At 40.3% G+C, this 21,392-nt stretch overlaps 1 protein-coding gene across 6 annotated transcripts in view; it reads right to left on the bottom strand.

Annotated features, from left to right (window-relative positions):
- The window catches only part of szt2 (SZT2 subunit of KICSTOR complex), a 216,868-nt gene that overhangs the window by 168,208 nt on the left and 27,268 nt on the right, over positions 1-21,392 (bottom strand). For 4 of the 6 annotated variants that reach the window (XM_080195317.1, XM_080195312.1, XM_080195316.1 and 1 more), the window contains 12 exons: positions 20,536-20,650; positions 16,863-17,068; positions 16,023-16,259; positions 13,902-13,980; positions 13,457-13,554; positions 11,910-12,078; positions 11,047-11,161; positions 9,354-9,470; positions 7,957-8,157; positions 7,536-7,642; positions 2,805-2,940; positions 617-982 (listed from right to left, as the gene is read on the bottom strand). In XM_080195317.1, coding sequence (XP_080051443.1) covers positions 617-982; positions 2,805-2,940; positions 7,536-7,642; positions 7,957-8,157; positions 9,354-9,470; positions 11,047-11,161; positions 11,910-12,078; positions 13,457-13,554; positions 13,902-13,980; positions 16,023-16,259; positions 16,863-17,068; positions 20,536-20,650 — 1,946 coding nt within the window. The remainder of the gene's footprint in view (positions 1-616; positions 983-2,804; positions 2,941-7,535; positions 7,643-7,956; positions 8,158-9,353; positions 9,471-11,046; positions 11,162-11,909; positions 12,079-13,456; positions 13,555-13,901; positions 13,981-16,022; positions 16,260-16,862; positions 17,069-20,535; positions 20,651-21,392) is intronic. The other 2 variants (XM_080195314.1, XM_080195313.1) reach the window with 2 other exon arrangements.

Raw genomic sequence — 21,392 nt, 5'->3', positions numbered from 1 at the left:
CATAAAAAAAACAAGGTCAAGTCTGAGTTACCAGCAGTGAGAAAGGCTGCAGTGACAGCTCTTTAGGATATTGAGTAGCAACATTGTAATGTTAATCTCACTACTTAAGGGTCCAGAGATGAACAGCAGAAAGCCATAAAATGATATTTGCCCCTGTAGGATAAGTCAGTGAGTAATTGCTATCAAAAATTAGATAACTTTGTAAAATAGCATAATCACATGTTGCTTAATCTCACTCCTGGAAGAGATGACTAATCACACATTCATAGAGATTTACAATAAGGGTAGATTGAGGTCCCATTCCAGGTATTGATGACTATGCTCTCCACAGCTGCCACATTAAGCCAAGAATTTGCAATCAGCCTGAAAGCTCCATTTAAAAGACCATAATGGAAAATTATTTTTCAACTCAGAAGTTAACAATCTAATATCTTAAAACTCAAAAATATCAATTCCAAGATAAAATCTATCACACCTATCTATCAAAGACTCGATCCAAAATGTATTAAACCATCCATCTCCTCAATCCTATGGTCTAAACCACAGGCCGTTTCATTAGATTCCTAAAGCTTTTGCACACAAAAGGTGTTATCACTACAAACAACCTGTTTGTTACCTGTATCAGGTTGTACGATCTCCTTTTCAAATTCAACAGGTGACATTTCATTACCATCTGCCAAGGTTGGAGAAAGGAGTGGCATGGACCTAGAACTGGTTTCCTGTCCTGGGGAACGCACCGTTGACACAAAATCTCTTTTAGTGTTATTACTCTTGGCTGCAGTGACGGCTACTTGGCTGGCTGTGCCATCAAGTGCTTCCCCGACAATGGCCGAGTCAGATTTCTTGAATGCTGACGCTGCACTGTGTGCTGCAGAGCGTTCACTCAATGCCGATTCTTTCAATTCCACTTCTAGCAGTTCATCCCCCAATCCAGGATGGTTTGTACTCTCGTCAATCCCAGGAGCCATCAGTCGCTGCACATCTAACAGAAAGAGAAAAATTCAGAGAGAAAATCCTTTAGAAAGAAATTGTAAAGTGGTTTTACTGACAATGTGAGGAACCTCCTTTCCCCATCTTATTATCAGCGAGATAATAAATGGTTTTGAAAAAAAATTAACAACTGGCCTCATAATTGGTCTACCATGGTATTTCAAGCAAGCATCCAAAACTATTAGGGACTTATCTTGACTGAATAGCTTTGATTCCATTTCTATTAAAATATGTTCAGATATTTTGGGATTGAAGTTCATAACTCTCCATTGATCCATACAAAGACAGCCCTTCATGTTCTCCCCCAAGCCACAACCAACCTGACTTGGGACTATATTGCCATTCCTTCACTGTCGCTGGGTCAAAATCCTGGAATTCCCTCCCCAACAGCACTCTGGATGTTCCTACAACACCTGAACTGCAATAGCTCAAGGCGGCTCACCACCACCTCCTCAACAACAACTGGGATGGGCAATAAATGCTGGCCCTAGCCAGCAACACCCACATCCCTTGAATGATTAAAAAGTCTTTCTATTTTATATATAATCTTTACATATTATTAACTATATTCACTTTATCTCCATGGATTATAAGGGAATTCTGGCACAAGTCTGCAACCATACCTGCTTACTAATAGTCTGAGAGGAGTTGCATCAATACCTGACAAGGCTACTTGGCATGCTGCCTGACAATGATCAGACCACTCAATTTCTTTAAACTCCAACAACAGTCTATAGGATTGCATGACAATGCCCTAACATAGTACAATAGCACAGCCGCCCTGGTAAGTAAAAGCACAGTAGTTCCAGGCAAAGACCTGGCTGCAACTTAAAAGTTAGGTACAGCCAGTTGCAGAATCTGCAGTTACTTTCAGATTTTTGCAGGCAGGATGGTTGTTAAAATGTGGATTTCCTTGTGCTTGTTTCATGAATAATTTTGCAGACCTCCTCAGGCGACCCTCCACTGGACCAACATTCCTGCAAAGCTGCAACAGTGCAGAGCAGTGCAGCAGCAACTAATGCACATGTGCAGCCATTCCACAAAAATTTAAAAGGACCAGACACTAAATAAGATAATTTTAAACATTTTCAAAATTTAACCTTTAGGATTTTAACACAGCAATCATTTTGGTGAAAAATGTAATTCCTTAAAATGAAAGGTAGTTAGAAAAAGTTACAAACACAGACTTCACAGATCTTGATGGCATTTTACAGACAGACTGGCCAATAAGAATAACAAACAGCAAAGCTGTTCAAATTTCATTGTTACACAAGAACATAAGAACTAGGAGCAGGAGTAGGCCATCTAGCCCCTCAAGGTTGCTCCACCATTCAATAAGATTATGGCTGATCCTTTCCTGGACTCAGATCCACTTACCTGCCCGCTCACCATAACCCTTAATTCCTTTACTATTCAAAAATCTACCTTTGCCTTGAAAACATTCAATGAGACAGCCTCAACTGCTTCATTGGACACAGGATTCCACAGATTCACAATCCTTTCAGTGAAGAAGTTCCTCAACTCAGTCCTAAATCTGCTCCACCTTATTTTGAGGCTATGCCCCCTAGTTCTAGTTTCAGCTACCAGTGCAAACAACCTCCCTGCTTCTATTTTATCTCTTCCCTTCATAATTTTATATGTTTCTTTAAGATCTCCCTCATTCTTCTAAATTCCAATGGAGTATGGTCCCAGTCTACTCAGTCTCACTGGGAGCACAGTTGAATGAATGCTGGTGGAAAGGAAGTGGAGGCTAACGTCTCTCTTACAGCAGTAGGCTGTAGGTCCTGGGGTAGGAACTTAACAGAAAAACTTACCTGTAAAGGAGGCTGGCAAAAAGGTGAGCAGGATTTGCTGTGCATTCACAAGCCTGGCATAGCATCTCCATTGCGGTATGCTCTCAGTTTCAACTGGAAGTACATTGTCCTCTGTCATATCAGCATTGCCAACACTCTAATCAATTAGAACAAAATGAAATACATTTATTACAAGACATGAAAATGTGGTAAGTTCAAGCCACTGGGATAAACCCTGAAAGATGCCCCAAATGTAACATGAATCATAGCATGTCCATAACATGTCTATCCAGCAGTCCAATTAGTATTCCAGCTACTTCCTCAGATTAAACATACAAAGTAAAACCTGCTACATCCACCCTATATTGTCACCATGAATGCACTTATTGTGGTACAATGCAGAAACATCATTGCAATTTATCCCTTTGGATTCAAAACAGTTGTTTGATGTTTTAACGCACTGTGGCAGAATAATAAAGATTAGAGAATACGCAGTGTGCTAGCACATTATGGAACTATAGAGCAGTCCACAATTTGGACAACTAAATCAACAATATGCTACCTTCAGGCAGTAATATCCAAGCATTGTAAGTTAGTGTCTAAGTTCAGTAAGGTTTTATAAATAATAGATTTTATTGCCAATGGCAACAATTTAATGGAAATAATTAAACAGAGATATGGGCTAAACCTTGCATGCTGACACTTGGAAAAATTGGTTTATGCTGAACTCTAGGTACCTAATTGGCATTCATAAGTGATTAAGTACATACTAACCAAACCCTCACTTTGTATTAAATATAGGGTCATGATTAATAAATTCATCATGTGGGATGGAACAAGTGATGCAATCATTCTTAATCTGAACTACCAAAACTTTGTGGATGGCACATATAGTTGAGTGAAGTGTCCAAACACTTAATGCTTCTGTGAATTACAGGGGTATGCCAAAAGATTCCATTGGAAACAGCTTTAGAGTCAAAAGTATGCTGTGATGGTCTTTGGTAGCTGAATCATTGCGTCATACAAGTCTTCAGTGATACAAATTTTCAAAAATTATCTTCTATCCTGAAGTTGATAGCCCAAAACCAAATGAAGGGCAGTTACCAAGTATAGGAAATTTATTTCACAGGAGAACATTTGACCCATCGTATCCATTCCAGCCAATGGATCAATCCAGCCTCATTCTACTTTCGAGCTCTTTATGTACAGCCCTGTGCATTACAGCAATTTCAAGTGCATATTCAGGTATTTCTTAAATAATTGATGGATTCTGCATCTATCACCCTTTCAGACAATGAGTTCCAGATCCTCAGCAATCTTGAGGTGGAAAACTCACTCAAAATCTCCAGGCAGTCATGATGGAATCTCTACTTTGCAGATGACTGGGCAACCTTCAGGCTAGTAGCATACTCCAACCCTCTAGAGGCCCTTGGCCTTGCCTCTTGTCAAGACTGGCTCAGTGAAAACAATGAGGTAATCCATAAACTACTGGAGAAGAAAGCAACATCTAAAATGATAATTCATTATTATCCAAGCACAGTGTCAACCAAAACATCCGCAGGAACATCCAAAGCAAATTTAGAGAGATGTTACACATTTGGCCCAATCAGAAAGTTGACAAACTTCAGCCATACATTGACCAGAAAGATTGGGAGTGGTTCTACCATGTTCTGAAATCCGCTCGCAGAAAAAACCCAAATTCAAGAAAAGTGTGCAAATCACTTTAATAATATATTCAATCTGCCTTCATCTATCAATGAAGAAGCAATCAATAGACTGCCAAAGGTTTCCATCAATTGCCCTCCTGATGACACTCACACTTAGGAACAATGAATGCAATCAGACTCCTGTCGCAAAGCAAAGCTCCAGGAACTAATGCTATCTCAGCCAAGATCTACAAGACTGGAAGTCAATGCTAGGTGCAAACATGGATTTTTTTTCCCCCCAATAATATGTCTAGGAACGTGGTGGCATTTTGTAAAGAAGGCTGAGTGTCTATGTGTGTACGTACATGATTTAATTAAGCTGGGGGAAGGTTATACAGCCAGCTTGTCTGTTGAGAGATGAAAGGAGCAAAGGCAAATGCAGGTGCATGTATTTGGAATTGGATGGAATTTTCCAGCCCTTCCCATTAGCAGAATCGTTTGGGTTCCATGCAAAATGCCATAGTCATAAGTGGGGCCAGAAGATCCACCAGCAGGATAGTGAGACACCTCTGCTGTCAGATGGTACAAGGTACTACAACATCCTGCCCTATGTTTCAAAAAACTGTTTTAGTTCTGAACTTCTTTGGATTTCCACAGCAGAACCAAAGATGTTGAGGAGTTGTGTGGTATACTTTTACTAAAGTAACTGCAGTTTGCCTTGGGTAATATTACCAGATTTGCATTGTTATGAATCTATAAGGGAGTTGTTGCCAAGAAGATGTTTACTTGTGTGTTCTGACCAAGTGGAGTTGTTTTTAGGGTGTTTTGTAAGACTGTTTTAACTGTGTAACTTTAATCCTGTGTGCTTAAGTTTTCTTTTGTCTGTATTCATAGATCTTTTAATTTTTAAAATCCAAAAAGTGGTTTTGGAATCCAGTACTTCTGGGATCAGGAGTCTTTTTTCTTCTTATTCAAAATATTTTAAAAATGTTTATGATCAGTAAGACAAATATCCCACAACCAAGTAATTATTGTTGGGAAAATACATAGGATCGTAGAACACCCAAGGTGGAGAAGGAGACCATTCGACTCATTGAGCCTGTACCGAGGACAATCCCACCCAGGCCCTATCCCTGTATTCCCATGTATTTACCCTGCGAATATGCTGTAGTCATAACATAGGTAAAGAACCTCACTGAACTCGTTCAGTCAAAGGGAGAGCAAGAATACAGAGATGCCTTCAAAGATCTTTGCACAGATGCACGGCGGTTAGCACTGCTGCCTCACAGCGCCAGGGACCTGTATTCGATTCCTGGTTTGGGTCGCTGTCTGTGCAGAATCTGCACATTCTCCCCATGTCTGTATAGGTTTCCTCCAGATTTCCTCCCACAGTCCAAAAGACATGCTGGTTAGGTGCATTGGCCATGCTAAATTCTCCCTCAGTGTACCTGAACAAGCACTGGACTGTAGTGATTAGAGGGTTTTCACAGTAACTTAATTGCAGTATTAATGTAAGCCTACTTGTGACACTAATAAATAAACTTTAAAACAAACTTTAAACTTCATGCCTCCACTTCCTACCTGTACAAGCTGAAAAGAATTCACTGATTGTCACACAATCATAAAAGAACCTCACTCTTATTCAACACTGAAAATTTGCACGAGGAACCCCTTAAACTACTTAGTGCTGCCAGACATGGTACATTTCTGAAAAGTCGAGGAACCACTGGTATGTGTTTGCAATTAAACAGTTCCAGGAGAAATGCCAAAAACAGAACATGGACCTCTATGCACATTTGTGCATAGAAAGGAGATAGTCATCAACTTCAGGAAACTAGTGGACAACATATCCTTGTCAATATCAACGGTGATGGCTTTAAGTTTCTAGATCACCAACAATCTGTCTGATCCCTCCATATCGATGCTATAGTTAAGAAAGCCCACTAACGCCTCTACTTTCTCAGAAGGCTAAGGAAATTCAGCATGGCCACTATGACTCTCACCAATTTTCACAGATACACCGTGCATCCTTTCCAGATGCATCATAGCTTGGTATGGTTCCCACTCTGACCTAGATTGCATGAAATTACAAAGGGTTGTGAACATTGCCCTGTCCATCACACAAACCAGTCTCCCATCCACTGACTCCGTCTACACTTCGCGCTCTCTTGGGAAAGCAGCCCGCATAATCAAGGACCCCACGCACTCTGAACATACTCTCTTCCACCTACTTCTATCCGCAAAAAGTCTGAAAACATATACCAATCGACTCAAGAACAGTTTCTTCCCTGCTGCCATCAGGCTTTTGAATGGTCCTATCAAATATTAAGCTGATCTTTCTCTTCACTCTACCTGTAACTGCAATATTATATTCTGCACCCTCTCCTTTCCTTCTCCCCTCTCTACTCTATAAATGATAATGTTTTGTCTGCATAGCGCAAGAAGCAATAGTTTTCACTGTATCCCAATACATGTGACAATAATAAATCAAATCAAATTTGTTAACCTGACCAAGGCCTTACACAGTCAGCCATGAGGGCCTTTGGAAAAGAAAGTTTGGCTGCCTTGAAAAAAATCATCACAATGGCTCAACAGTTCCATGCCAGCACGCTTGTGCGTGACCAGGATGACCATTCCCAGTCACTAATGGAGTCAAACAGGAATGCTTGCTAATAAATTTCAATTATTTTGATTTTATTCACATTGGGAAATAGACTTGAGATGAAAATGGAGAGAGACTTTCTTAATCCTCTGCTGGATCAACACCTTGAATGATCTTACAAAGGACTACATTGTTCTTTACGAATGGTCTAGTTGGGCGTATGAGTGGTGCAGGCCTGGAGGGCCGAAGGGCCTGTTCCTGTGCTGTATTGTTCTTTGACCATATTGATCAATATATTCCAACAGAGTTCTTGGGGCAATTGTGAACAGCTTTTGGGTAGGTTGCCACAGCGGTCCATTTTATGAACTGAATTCATATGGTGCCAGCAGCACTGCAAACCTCTGTGTACCTTCCACATTTTGGCAAAGGGTCAGTTCCTTTCTCTCCTTACAGATGCTGCTGAGATTTTCCAGCATTTTCTCTTTTGGTTCCACATTTACTTACCTGTAAGGTGCTGGTTGAACCCAGGACCTCTTTGTTACTTCCAAGGGTGTGCAGTGACATCATGGTGTCTTGTCTCTCCAACTTCTTGGTCACTTTCAGTGGCTGTTCTATAGAACAAGAAAAAGCACCGAAGTTCCTTCAGTTATTTCTGATTACAATATTTTAACGAATCCAGTTCTCAAAATACATATGTATACTGACAGAGATTTGTTGCAATCAGAGTTGACAGGAACTTCAACACTGACAGGACAGCTTTTCCTTAAATTAGTATATTTGTGTCTCTTGTAAAAAAAACTATGTACCACCATTCTCAGAAATGTCTTCAGATGCAGTAGTGTGAAAAAAAATGCATAGCAAACTTGTACCCCCGAGATTTATTAAGAAACATCAACAAAACATAGCTACACCTAGGTTATTTTACCTTTAACTGTTGGTAGAGTAAAAGGAACAGAATGGCCATTTCGATCCCGCTGTACAATTTGCTGCATAAAAGTCATGTGGTCAGAGTCAGCTAACGGCAACTCCCGGTCACCAAGATCCTGTTGCAAACAGCTATGGAAAAGATTTAACAGGATCTCATTGGGTAAAGAGGTAGTCTCCTTTGAACTCCCATCATCCTCTGCTGAAGAAAGGGAAACAACAGATAATAAGATCCAAACATTCACAGGAACCCAGCTTTGGACAAGAGTGGAATAATCTACTGGTGTACTTGACTCAGAGACATATCGGTAACCAGTTCCTGTGAAGAATGCAGTATTCCTATAGTTGTAAGCTAATTATTATTCAGAAATATATTATTGGTTCCCTTTTTAAACTACCGATCCTTAGACTCAACCAAGTAATTATTGTTGGGAAAATACACAGAATCATAGAATACCCAAGGTGGAGGAGGAGACCATTCGACCCATTGAGCCTGTACAAGAACAATCCCACCCAGGCCCTATCCCTGTAATCCCATGTATTTACCCTGCGAATCCCCCGACACTGGGGCAATTTAGCATGACCAATCAACCTAACCCGCAATCTATGGCGTGTGGGAGAAACTGGTGCACCCGGAGGAAATCCACGCAGAAGAAAACGTGCTAACTCCACACAATCGCCCAAATTGGAATTGAACCTGGGTTCCTGGCACTGAGAGGCAGCAGTGCTAACCACTGTGCCACTATGCCACCCTTCCCTGTGCTGCCCTAATGTTTCATCATTATTTGCTTCTCTGCATTATTGTTTTTAAATTGTGGAACAAATAACTTTACCTAACAATGTTATTCATAGGCATTGAAAAAACACAGGACTGCAGAGAAATTAGTTCCAGTTAAAGGCCCTTCCCTAGCCACTCATCAGCCCCTGCTTCATGCTACACGGTAAAGCAAACACTCTGTATGGTATTTACACTTCCCATTCTCTTCCTTAGGCAGGTGTAAAAAGTGCAGAGCTCTCTTCCTACCACATTCATAACTTATGTACAATCTTAGAGCGACAGGTATTTGACTCAGAGTCATATCGGTAACCAGATCCTGTGAAGAACGCAGTATTCCTATAGTTGTAAGCTAATCATTATTCAGAGATATATTATTTGTTCCTTTTTTAAAGTACCGATCCTTCGACACAACCAAGTAATTGTTGTTGGGAAAATACATAGAATCATAGAATGCCCAAGGTGGAGAGGGAGACCATTTGATTTACCATTGCTATAGAAATGATTTGCATCCATATTTGCACAGAATTGCATATCACAGTGGTCCGAGGTGTGCACCTTCATTGCACAGAAGCAACTAGAGCATCCTTCATTTCAAGGAAAGCATAATACAGAAACCTTACCTTTAGTCAACATGTGGAAAAATAGCTCTATTTGTTGACACTTTGCTAAAAGCTTCATCAGATCAAACTGGAATGGTACAGTTCGGATGAAATCATTCTCTCCTTCATAATCACCTGCTTGAAAGAGATAGGGCAATCAATCCAGATACATGGAGGAGTGGAGAAAGGGGCAGAATAAAGCATTCTCAGGCTGCCAGAGGCCCTTTAATTTAAAGTAGATATATCAGCAAGCTTATTATTGGAAAAAGAAAACAAACTAATGGAAACTTGTGCAGAAAATAATTGGAATAATTATAAAATAATTCAGTCAAGGGTTGAGTTAGATTGAGAGAATAATAGCAAGCTAGAGAAGCCATGTAACAATTACACGACAAGCAATCTGTTAAAATACTGAAAAGAGTGCTAAGATTGCACTGTACTGCCATATCAGACAGGCACTGCAGACAATAGGCATAATGGTTCTCCCAATGGCCTAATGGATAGAGCACTACTTAGTGTTGCACAAAGTCACACAGGCCAAGAGGAGCTCAATCACTGTAAGAGTCAGGACCTTGGCAACAACATTTCAGAACTAATGGATGCTTTTTTGAACTGCTGCAGTCCTTGGTTGTATAGGTATACCCACAGTACTGTTAGGGAGGGATTTTGAGGATTTTGACCCTGTGACATTGAAGGAACTCCGATGCAGCTCCAAATCAGTTTGGTGAGCAACCTGGAGGGGAACTTGAAGGTGGTGGTGTTCTCATGTGTCCACTGCCCTTACCCCTCTAGATGGTAATAGATTTGGATTTGGAAGGTGCTGTCTAAACAGCCTTGGTGAGTTGCTGCAGTGCATCGTATACCCAATAGCAGCACAATATCAGTGCATTCCTGCTCACTAATTCCATACTCCATCACTCCAGTGTATGGCAATTTTCTCAATGAAATGACTGCCAACTTCAGTTAAGACTCTCATTTCTGACAAAAGGAGATGGAGGAAGAAAACATTTTACATGCAATGGGGGACAATCTTGCATTCAAGTACACACAGTATGAAAGAACACAAAATAAACAGCTTCAAAGCTTGTTCAATAAAAGGCAGGTAAAGGAGAGACCCAAAATTGAAAACAAGAAGTTTGCAGAAATCAGGCAAAATAGTTGTGAATAACTTTGTGGGGAAAGGTAAAATTGGTGAAAATTGAAATGAATCCTCTGAACAATTGCAGCACTATTTAACCTAAATATTTACTTGGAAAAAAAAATGGAAACTAGACAATTCAGTGAACTAGAAAACAAACCTCCACACAGCACTTGAGGTACAACTGACAGCACGTCACTTCTTACAAAAGACATACCTGAGCAACCTCCAATCAGAGCATAGTAGTCAAAGACCTCCTTACGGGTAATTAGGGGTGGGCAATTTATGCTGGCCTAACCAACAAAAAAACCCACATCCCATGAAAGAATTTTTAAAAAAATGAGGGACCACACAACTGTCGACCATCAGTGACAGTGGTAACTATATGCAAAGGTAACCCAATAGAACAGTGGATCAACACTTCAGTGCGATCTTCCTACTTTTGGTAGGCGGACTGGCTTTATAGTGTTCATCTGTTCTTTTCATTATTTGATAGAGACAATTCAGCATTGTGCAACTTCAACACCTTTATTAGGTTCTAAATTTATTTAACTTTCACGTCCTTTGGGCCCCTACCTTCTGTGCTCCTTGATCCCCATATTGGCAACATGTAGTCCTTATTCTGACAAAGCTGACTTAGATGTTCAAAGGTCAACATAGAAGATACACATGCATGGTCTCGTGGGTAAATCTAAGGGGGGGGGGGGGAAAGAAGTTACATCTATGAGAATACTTCACAACATCAGCTCTTGCAGAATATCACTAACATGAAACAAAAGCCTCTTTAGATGGAAATTCATTTATTAAGCCTACAGAAGACTCAAAGGTCAACATCAAAGCAGTATTTCTATAAAGTTTAGAATCCTGGGAGCCTTAAGAAACATTTGTTCACCCACCCCAAGGGAGGACATGACTATAGGGAAGATGTTGGTATCGCTAAAAATTAATGTGTTATACCTGGCCTGCATTTAACAGGAAAATTAAAACACCAGTTTGAAATTGTCACAAGCTTTTTTGTACCTTCTTCAACAGAAAACCTAACTTCAGAACGTCAGGTCCTTTTGTGCATTATCTATATATTGTTTAGTTTCTCTTCACTGTTGGACTGCCAACAGGCAACGGACAGCATATGTCACATAGCAGGGACTGCCTGACTCACGTGTGTGTTCACACTATGTTTATGCCCTGAACAAGATAGTGGAGCAGATACTGCTCCAAACTGATACCAGCGAACAGAATGACTTACGTACTTGATAGAGGAGTTGGGACTCATCTGTCCAGCATTACATACGTGTCTGATCTGTATACATCACCTGCATCTCTGTACCCCATACATAATTACATATTGTGTGGACACTAATTTTCAATTTGCAAAATTCACACCCCCTATATGCAGATGTCCTCTTAGCTGAGTTGAAGTAATTTCTCATCTGACTTACTGCTTTTGGGATGTCTAAATAAGACAATCCATTCAAGTACTTTCGGCTGTCAGCAGAGGTGACCACATGACCGTTCTGAGGCTCCACCCAACACTCAGTCACCAAATTTAATTCTGTGTCAAGTTCAATCGCCTCAACTTCAGTATCATTATCATCATCTGTGGAAAAACTAGGACAGAATTGCAAGCAGATCAGCAGAGATCTATATATACGTTAAGTAATACGTAGATTACACAAAAAAAATACAAGCAGCATTCAATATCTATATGTACCAAGTGTAGCCGCTTACAAGGCAAGACTGATAGTCAAGTTGTATTGTCCAGCAGTCCTTTTATTGCTGTTTAGGCAAAAGGTTCATTCAGCTACTTGCCATGTATAGATCATTAAAAAGTCTCACAGCACTGGAATCACGAGCTTTCGGAGCGCTGCTCCTTCATCAGGTGAGTCAACTGATGAAGGAGCAGTGCTCTGAAAGCTCGTGATTCCAAATAAATCTGTTGGACTTTAGTGCTATGAGACTTCTTACTGTGCCCACCTCAGTCCAATACCAGCATCTCCACATTATAGATCATTAAAGTAACACATGGGACTTAATCGGCGAATCTAATGGGAAGAGGGCAACAATTGAGAGGGAGCAAGAAATTAAGACTTATGGGATGGGGGTGGGGAGTAGAAAGACAGCGCAAGAGGCTGGGACTTGTTGGGTATGGCAGATCTTACTGAGATGGCAATAGTCTATGTAAACTTCAATTTCAAGGAGCCACAATGTGCTTGCCAATAGATTTCCCCTTTTCCAAAGGATAAAAACTGTTGCACACCAGTACATGGACACCAGCAGACCCAATATATTTATCAAAATGATCATTCTATGCAAGAGCGTCGGATGGCTATTTGAATGTGGAACAATCACAACTACGCTTGATCCCTCTTCACGCTTAGCCTTTGGACAGGCTTTTTGGAAAGGGTTAATGGATGATAATGATCTTCTGCTTCCCTAGCCAAAGATGCTGAAGAAAACTATAGCAACTCAATTATTATTGCAACAGCAGGAACAGCTAATGCAGCAAAGACTGCAAATTAAACTGTGACCTTCAGGTCTACGTGGCTTCATGCTACGTTGGGCAATCTCTTTACGTATTTGGTCATCAAAGGAGCTAGCTGCCAAAACCACTGAGCAGCCTAGTATATTTGATGAGGTTGCAGAATCACTAGCACATTTGAATTCCCCGTCGTGATACTTTCCAATAAAGGCAAGCTATATAACAGCTGGGCAGACGCAATCAGTGAATGAATAATCATTATAACTCTACAAAGTAAAATTCAACCTAATATCGTCGTGATCTATTGTTGAGTATCACTTCCAGAAATCTAGAATTAAAAAACTGCAGCAGGGATCTATTCATGTGTTCGCTATTTAGATTAAAAAGGGATCCTAAATAGGCAATGGCCATTTATCATCTCCACTGTGCAATTTGCTTTGTTCAGACTATAAGACACACATATTCCAGAAAACTGATAAACAGCAGTTTAATATATCACAATCTTACCTGTCTTTGGTAGATGTGGAATGAGGTGGAAAGATAATGTACTGTACTAGACATGTATGGAGCTCATCATCATCATCATCACCACATCTCGAAGTGACCTGCACCAAACAAACTGTATCAATAAACAGCTCCAATAAAGCACATCTGCCAATCCCAAATGGGTAGAATGAACAGTTTCAATAATGCAGTGCACGCAACATGGATAATTAATTCTGAAAACAATTTCCTATCATTTCTCTCTGGCACTATCTTCTCCAATACGCATAGGCTTCACCTAGTCTTTTTAATTAAGCAGGGAGAGCTAGCCATGACCAAGACACACAGGTTCATACCCAAATTAGAAATCTTGTTTCCTTTACAATATATGATTGTCATGTGTGATTTTTAATCCGAATGCCCAAATACCTGGGCGGCTGAACTTTAATTAAGTGCACTTTGCCCCTACCTTCATAGGTAACTCGATCACCATGGTGACAATGCCATCTCCAGTAGCAGCAAAGCGGAAACCTTCAGACAAGCGAATCCTTCATAGTGAAAGAGGAAAAAGGACGGTTAGGATGCAATAATACAATCATAGAGTTTAGAGTGCAGAAGGAGGCCTTTTGCCCAATCGAGTCTGCACTGACAACAAAACCTCCCAAATCCTAGCCCTGTAACCCCACATATTTACCCTCCTAATCTCCCTGATACTATCGGGCAATTTATCATGGCCAACCAACCTAAAGTGCACATCCTTGGACTGTTAGAATAGCTCTGTCAGAATCCACAGAATCCCTTCAAGGCAGATGGAGGCCATTCAGCTTATCAAGTCTGCGAAAGAGCATCTTACCCAGTACCCCACCCCCGTCCTATCCCCGTAACCCTGTGCATTTACTATGGCTGATCCATCTAACCTGCACATCTTTGGACTGTGGGAGGATGCCGGAGGAAACCCACACATTCACGGGGAAAACGTGCAAACTCCACACAGGCTGTCACCCAAGGCTGGCACTGAGAGACAGCAGTGTTAACCATTCTGCCGCTATTGGTGGCAGTTAGATTGGCTTTTGCGGTTTATTTGTTGTGAATGGAAACATTGTATTGAAAAGTAACCTAAATCTTTGTCCAGAAAATAAACTTATTTTCTCACAGTTCCTCTTTTAAACATAGGATACATTTCAACCGTGTCCAAATTATCTAATAATAGATTTGTGGCATGGGCTTGAAAACTTTTATGTCCAGGGGAGCGCCTGCAAAAACTGACACTCTCTCATGGATCGTTGGTTCAGCAGTGAAAAACTATAAAACTAAATGCTATGGTGACCTTACTGAAATATACAAAATCCTGAGGAGACTTGACAGCGTGGATGCTGAAAGTGTATTTCCCTTTGTGGGAAAGGCTAGAATCAGGGAACAGAGTTTAAAAATAAAGGGCCTCCCATTTAAGATGAAGATAAGGAGAAACTTTTATTCTCTCAGAGATCTGGGGAATTCTATTCCCCAGACAGCAGTGAAGGCAGAGTCATTTAATATGTTTAAGCTTGAGTTAGATAAATTCTTGACCGACAAGGGAATCAAAGGGTTATAGAGGGCAGACAGGAAAGCAGAGGCCATCATCAGATCAGTCATGACTTTAATTGGCAGAGCAGGATTGAGGGGACAGCTGGCCTAGTCTTGTTCTTAATTCCATGTATATTTATAATGGACAGTGCTTTTACGATAGTAAATGTCTGTCACAAGTACTAGAAAGAGATATATTGTGCTCATGATCACAAGAGAAAAAAAAATCAGAAGACTTTTTCCAAACCAATAGCAATGATTTGTCGCTTCCCTCTAGAAAAACGGAAACACTCAACTCGCAATTTTTAAAAAATCCTGTGCTTGACAGCATGTTCAGAGTCTTTTAAAGTCAATGGTTAACTTAGGTTTGTGGGCATTATTGATAGGTCAAGAAGCATATAGTGCACTACAAGCACGGACTCTTGCTTTGACTTCAAGTTGATCCATGCTGCAAGAGAATGCTCATTGTACGTTCCTTTATTCTTAGCAGTGAAATCTTCTCCCACCTGCAGACATCTATACTTGTCTCTTAGCTTGCATATTGTCATGTGCATATTTTAAGAAATGATACACATCATTAACGCTATCAAAAAAACTACCCAGCTCATCAAAGACAAGAAAAACACTCTTGTGATTCTTATTGATAAACGTGCAGTGATTGCAGGCACACTTTCGGAAATCCAGATCTCAGGTCATGAAACTCACAGATATCCAGACTTCCTAATAGAACCTCAAATATCTACTGATCTCAATTCAAAGGGCACAATTTAAACAGAGAAGAGGAATCGAGGTTTTGAAATAACAATGATAGATTAGGAGGATGGAAAGCAACATTTTGGGCAAATTCAGGATAGGATAGACGGATGATTAATTGAAGCTATTGCAAACGAGGCTTGGCAAGAAGTATTTTTTGAAGCACTAAATATGTGTTTATGGAATAGACTGGATAGATTGAACAGATTTGGTGCCTGATCGTTTCTTAAAATACTTCCTCCACAGACCAAAACATTGTTAATAGTGTACTTACTCAGTAAGAGTGGAAAGCATCTGTGCCGCTGAAGTGATGGGCACTGATGGTCCCAAGCCTGGTTGCACGGACCATACCCAACGTTGGTGATAAAAATAACGAGACAGGGAAGCGAGGGTGGAGGAAGCAGTACGAGTGGTTGTCATTGTTGTGGCCCCTGACATAGATGCTGGGTGCCCACAATTGTCCAAGTTCAAGATAAAGGGAGTTCGATAGTCTGAAGGGAGCTTCTCATACCTTAGTAGACATGAAATAACGTAGTGAAAAAACAGCCATATCGAAAAATCATCATTCTTACTCTCTTCATAGAACTGTGGCATTCCTACTATATTTTCCTACCCTTGAACCCCAAAATCTAAGGGAAACTAAATAACAAATTCAGATATCATCCATAAAAAGGTTACTGAATTTAAAATCATAACGATATTTAAATAGGTCATCCCCCACATACAAGTACCTCCTTTTATAAACTGACAAAGGGTCATCCTGACTCAAAACATTGGTTCTATTCTCTCCACAAATGCTGTCAGGCCTGCTGAGATTTTCCAGCATTTTCTGTTTTTGTTTCAGATTCCAGCACCCTCAGTATTTTGCTTTTTTTCTTCCTTTTCTAATGTTCTTTGGTAATACAAGCCCCTAGCCACTATCAGTATGATATTACATAATGCTACGTGTTACATTCAGTGCGACACCATTTCTTATATGGATATGCAAACGTGCCGATATTCATCCGTAACATTGCACTTTTTTTCATAAGCCAAAGTTATTTGGGTGATTACAGTGATTCAGGTTATGGTGTTGCAGCAGAGGTTTCCAAATTTGTTGCTGGCTGACCAGTACCTAATGAGGAGCTTTTCCAATGGTTTTCTCAGTATCACAACACAAGGTCGATCAGAGAGTGCCAGCTGTGTGGCGGGAAGTGGGGGAGACTTTGAAGGAGAGGCATTCCCCTGGTGTTTCCTCTTGACTTTTGGTGTTGCTTCTTTGCTCTGCACCCGCTGGGGAAAACGGAGTGACAGTATCTGATCCCTCAGTTCATCAACAATCTGCCAACATAACAATGGAGAACATTCAGCATTTGGTGCAGGGCTGAGTTATTGATTACTGTGACAATATCCAACCATACTAAACAGCCCCACACTCACTCAGACGCTGCAGACCAAAACTAGAGCTTTGCTATTCAAGGGTGGTGGAATTATATTTTAATATATTTTATTTATTTTTGTCACAAATAGGCTTACAGTAACACTGCAATGAAGTTAGTGTGTAAATCTCCTAGTTGCCACACTCTGGCATCTGTTCAAGGGAGAATTTTAGCATGGCCAATGCACCTAACTAGCACATCTTTTGGGAAGAAGACAGAGCACCTGGACGAAACCCACACACACAGTGACCCAAGCTGGGAATTGAACCCGGATCCCTAGCGCTGTGAGTGCTAACCACTGTGCCGCTCTTCTTCTAAAAATTGTGAGCTCATCATGATTATGATCATCATGGCATTTACTAATAAAGAAAAGAACAGCTTTCTATCTCTCACATTAGTAAAAAGCAATCTGACATAAATCATCATGGGGTATTGATTCTTGTTGTTTTAGTACTTGCGAAGGCATATACTAGCCGAATGCGATTTATGCTCTTTTGTTCTTCCTTCAATACATCTAATGTAACTGCTTGATGCAGTGCGTAGTTGTTAACTTATCATTACTGGAGGTTTCAAAATTCCAGCAATGATTACTACGCTGGTCACATAGGATTGCAGAGAATATACAGCATAAAGCCATCTCCCACCACCTCATGAATTTTTTAGCAACTTGGAATGAAGAGAATGGATGTAGAATATTTCCAATTTCTCAGGGTCAATATTGTTCCTTTAAATAAGTGGAGAGCCAGCACATTTCTACCTTTTGGCTACATTATTCACATTACTCCTTTTGTATACTTAAAGGAGATGACCTCGATACAATAAACACTTTAATCTCTGCGTTACGTATAATCACACTATTTTGCAAAATTAATGAATAACATGAAAAAGCTCCATAAGTAGAAATGTAATTTGGCCCAAGCAATCCTGTGTGCTTCACTTAAACCTCCTCCTCCAGTCTATTCTTATCAGTCAGCCCTATGGATTGTCCATCTCAAAGTCAAGACACTGCTGGAAGAGGGATGCCTCATTGGATGATTAACAGAAGGTAATATCCTCAGCCATGATTGCTGCTCCTTTATTTTGTATAAAACCTCATGCAGTAATAACTATCCATATGCCTTGAGAGGCCAAATATTAATTATTTTCCAATCCCTAGCCCCATTTGCTGAGACTGACACCATCCCAATATTCCAAGGCTAGTGACTAAATATAACTAGTTTGTCACTTATTCTAACTTCACTATGTCCAAAATCTAATGAATCATCTCTTGGGCATCTTGCTGTTTCAGCACATCAGCTGCAGCAAATTATGGCCGTGGGACACGTTAATCAAAGTGCAATTCAGGTCTATTCGTACCTATACTTCTTACTTGCTGATGGTCCATTTGGAAATTAGTGGGTGTTTAGGCAAGAAAAGGGCTGTTTGTGAAATGGTTCCTTCATTGGGGGATATATCCTATACTTACGAACCAAGATCTGTTCATAGTTGCAGGGTGTAATATAAACAAACTAATGGGAACATGGTTCTAAACTTTACAGTGGTCCACAAGATCATGTAGACAAATCACCTGATATCCAGTTTTAATTTGGTTATAATTTATAATTTTAATTTTAAAATGTGTCAGCACTTAGGAGGGAGGTGATACAGAATTTTGTTTCAGCTCCAACAGTAACCTAAATACATTATTCAACAAGCTATAGAATTTGGTCCTAGAATGTAATACTGATTGTGCATAACCTCCAAGCCAATTCCATATCTGATTTGTACCTTAATATCGACTTCTTCAAATCTTATTCTTTTCATATATAATGGACTATTGATTTATTTCATGGTTTATTTCAGGAACTTTCATGCGGTTATTGGATAGGCACATGGAGCACAGTAGAATGATAGGGAGTGGGATAGCTTGATCTTAGGTTCAGACATAGCTCGGCACAACATCGAGGGCCGAAGGGCCTGTATTGTGCTGTACTGTTCTATGTTGCTCTACCATCTTAGAACTTGGACCCAAATGTTCATCATCTTACTTGAGCTATGAAATGCATCTCGTTAAAGCACAATTATTATGTTCTCAAGACTGACTCCTCTTCTCCCTCCGCACCCTGACTCCCAGCAAAATTGATCATCCATTGCCAACGTTTTAAGTCTTAACCTGCTTCTTAACAAATTCAGGTAATTTATTCCATTAACCTTCGCTATACCTACCTCACCTTGTCAAATCTACTGACATTCTGATCTCCACCATTCAACTGCTATGAAACCTTAGCAGGCTCAAGGGGCCAGATGGCCTCCTCCTGCCCCTGTCGTCTAGGTTAACATTTTTCAACTGGCTAAGCCTACGATTAACAACTAAAATGCTTCAATTCTAAATGCACTGAGAAAACTGTCTTCAATTAACCCCATAGATCTGCCTCACACATTTGAAAGATTACACCAATGGGCTACTTAGTTCCTGGGTTATTTCCAGAGCTTAAACCTACTTTAGAAGCAAACATTTTTTCAAAAAGTCAATCTTTTCTCTTAAAGTGGCGAGAATTTACAACTAGAACATTTTGATATAAATACCATGCTTCCTTAGTGGAAAAAAGCAGCATGGCCTTTGTGGAAAGGTTACACTTATGGCTGAACAATTGCTTCAAGTGTAACAGTTAAATTATTTTGTTGGAACAAAGACACTTTGTAACTGAAATAGATTGAGGAGGAAGCAAGGAAGCAAGCAAGAAAACAAAATAATCAGAGAACTGGGGGAATAGTTTCCAAGTCTTGTAAAATTAAGAAATCTGCACGTTTTTTCCAGAATTCCTAATTTGGGAGTAACGTGCTGTTAGGTGAAAGTTACAACTTTTGGCACTTGGATTAAAGGGAATGGCAATACACTTTCAGTATCAATGTCGTAAAAGGTCCCAAGGCACTTTACAGAAGCAGGAAGAAACATCATTTAACGCTGTTACTCAAGAGGTTAGTACAGGTGGCTAAATTATGGTCAAAGAGGTAGGTTTCAATGAGTGTCTGAAAAGAGGAACATGACGTAGAGAGGCAGAGGCAGATGTAAGGATTCCAAAGCTTTGAGTCCTAAGCAACTGGGGACACATTCACCAACGATAGGGCTATTCAAGTTGTAGATGTTTTGGAGGCCAGAAACACAGATATCTTGGAGTTGGAAGAAATGACAGAGATAGGGAGGAGCAAGGCCATGGACATGACAAAAAAAACTTCTAGTGGTTTTCAAATAGTCCTAATCTGTTGGTTCGGAGAAGAAAATATAAACATCCCAAAACCCAACTGTAGTGAGACAGACTACCATTCCTCTAACAGCATAGCTAATTGTTCTCCATATCACGGCACACATCTCAACTCCCAATATCATACCTTATTCCTAGCTTGTGCTTGCATCCCAATCGGAAATCCCAGGCGAAGGACCATGCATGGAGCTTTGGAAATAACTCGGACAAGGTAAAAAGAAGAAGGCGGCTGATCCATTCCACTACAAATTAAACATACATTATTTTGATTCAACAACACCTTGAAGTGAAGTATGTTGGAAGTATAGGTGCTCAACTCTTGTACATAAAATTTCCTCCCTGCCCCAGGCTGAGTTAATTCCCTTGTTTGAGTGAGACACAGTCCTCTAAGGAGGCACTGACAAGTTAAGCAAGTGGGTAAAAAGTTGGCAAATGGAGTCAAATAACCTGGGAAAATGTGGAGTTGTTCAAATTGGAAGGGAGGACAAAAGAACAGAGTATTAATTAAATGGAGAAAAACTTGAGAAAGCGGTCCTAACTTCAAGAGGGTTGGAGTATAAGAGTCAGGAAACATTGCTGCAAATTTACAAAGTACTGGTGAGCAGTTTTGGTTCCCTTATTTAGGGAAAGATATATTATTTCATTGCTGTTCACAGGAGCTTAACTAAGACGATCCCCGGTATGGAGGGATTGTCTAATGAGGAAAGGTTAAACAGGTTGGGACTCCAGTCATAGGAATTTAGAAGAATGAGAGGTGGCCTCATCGAAACACAAAGGCCGCAATTCTCCCATCCCGCTGCACAGATTTTTTAGTGAGTTTCAAGCACCAGCCAAAGCGCGCAATGTGCGCAAGGCATCCAGCCCTGAGTGCATCTCCCAGCAACATCAGTTCCACGGAGTAGCATAAATCATAAAATGGGTAATTTGAATATCATTTAAAAGACATCAACGGGCCCAGGACTTTAAACCATAGCTCCCCACTAA

Source organism: Carcharhinus amblyrhynchos, chromosome 9 (genome assembly GCF_965287045.1).
Source record: "Carcharhinus amblyrhynchos chromosome 9, sCarAmb.v2.hapA, whole genome shotgun sequence".
NCBI lineage: Eukaryota > Metazoa > Chordata > Chondrichthyes > Carcharhiniformes > Carcharhinidae > Carcharhinus > Carcharhinus amblyrhynchos.
The sequence above is the reverse complement of the archived record's forward strand: the minus strand, read 5'-3'. Positions and strand labels throughout refer to the sequence as shown.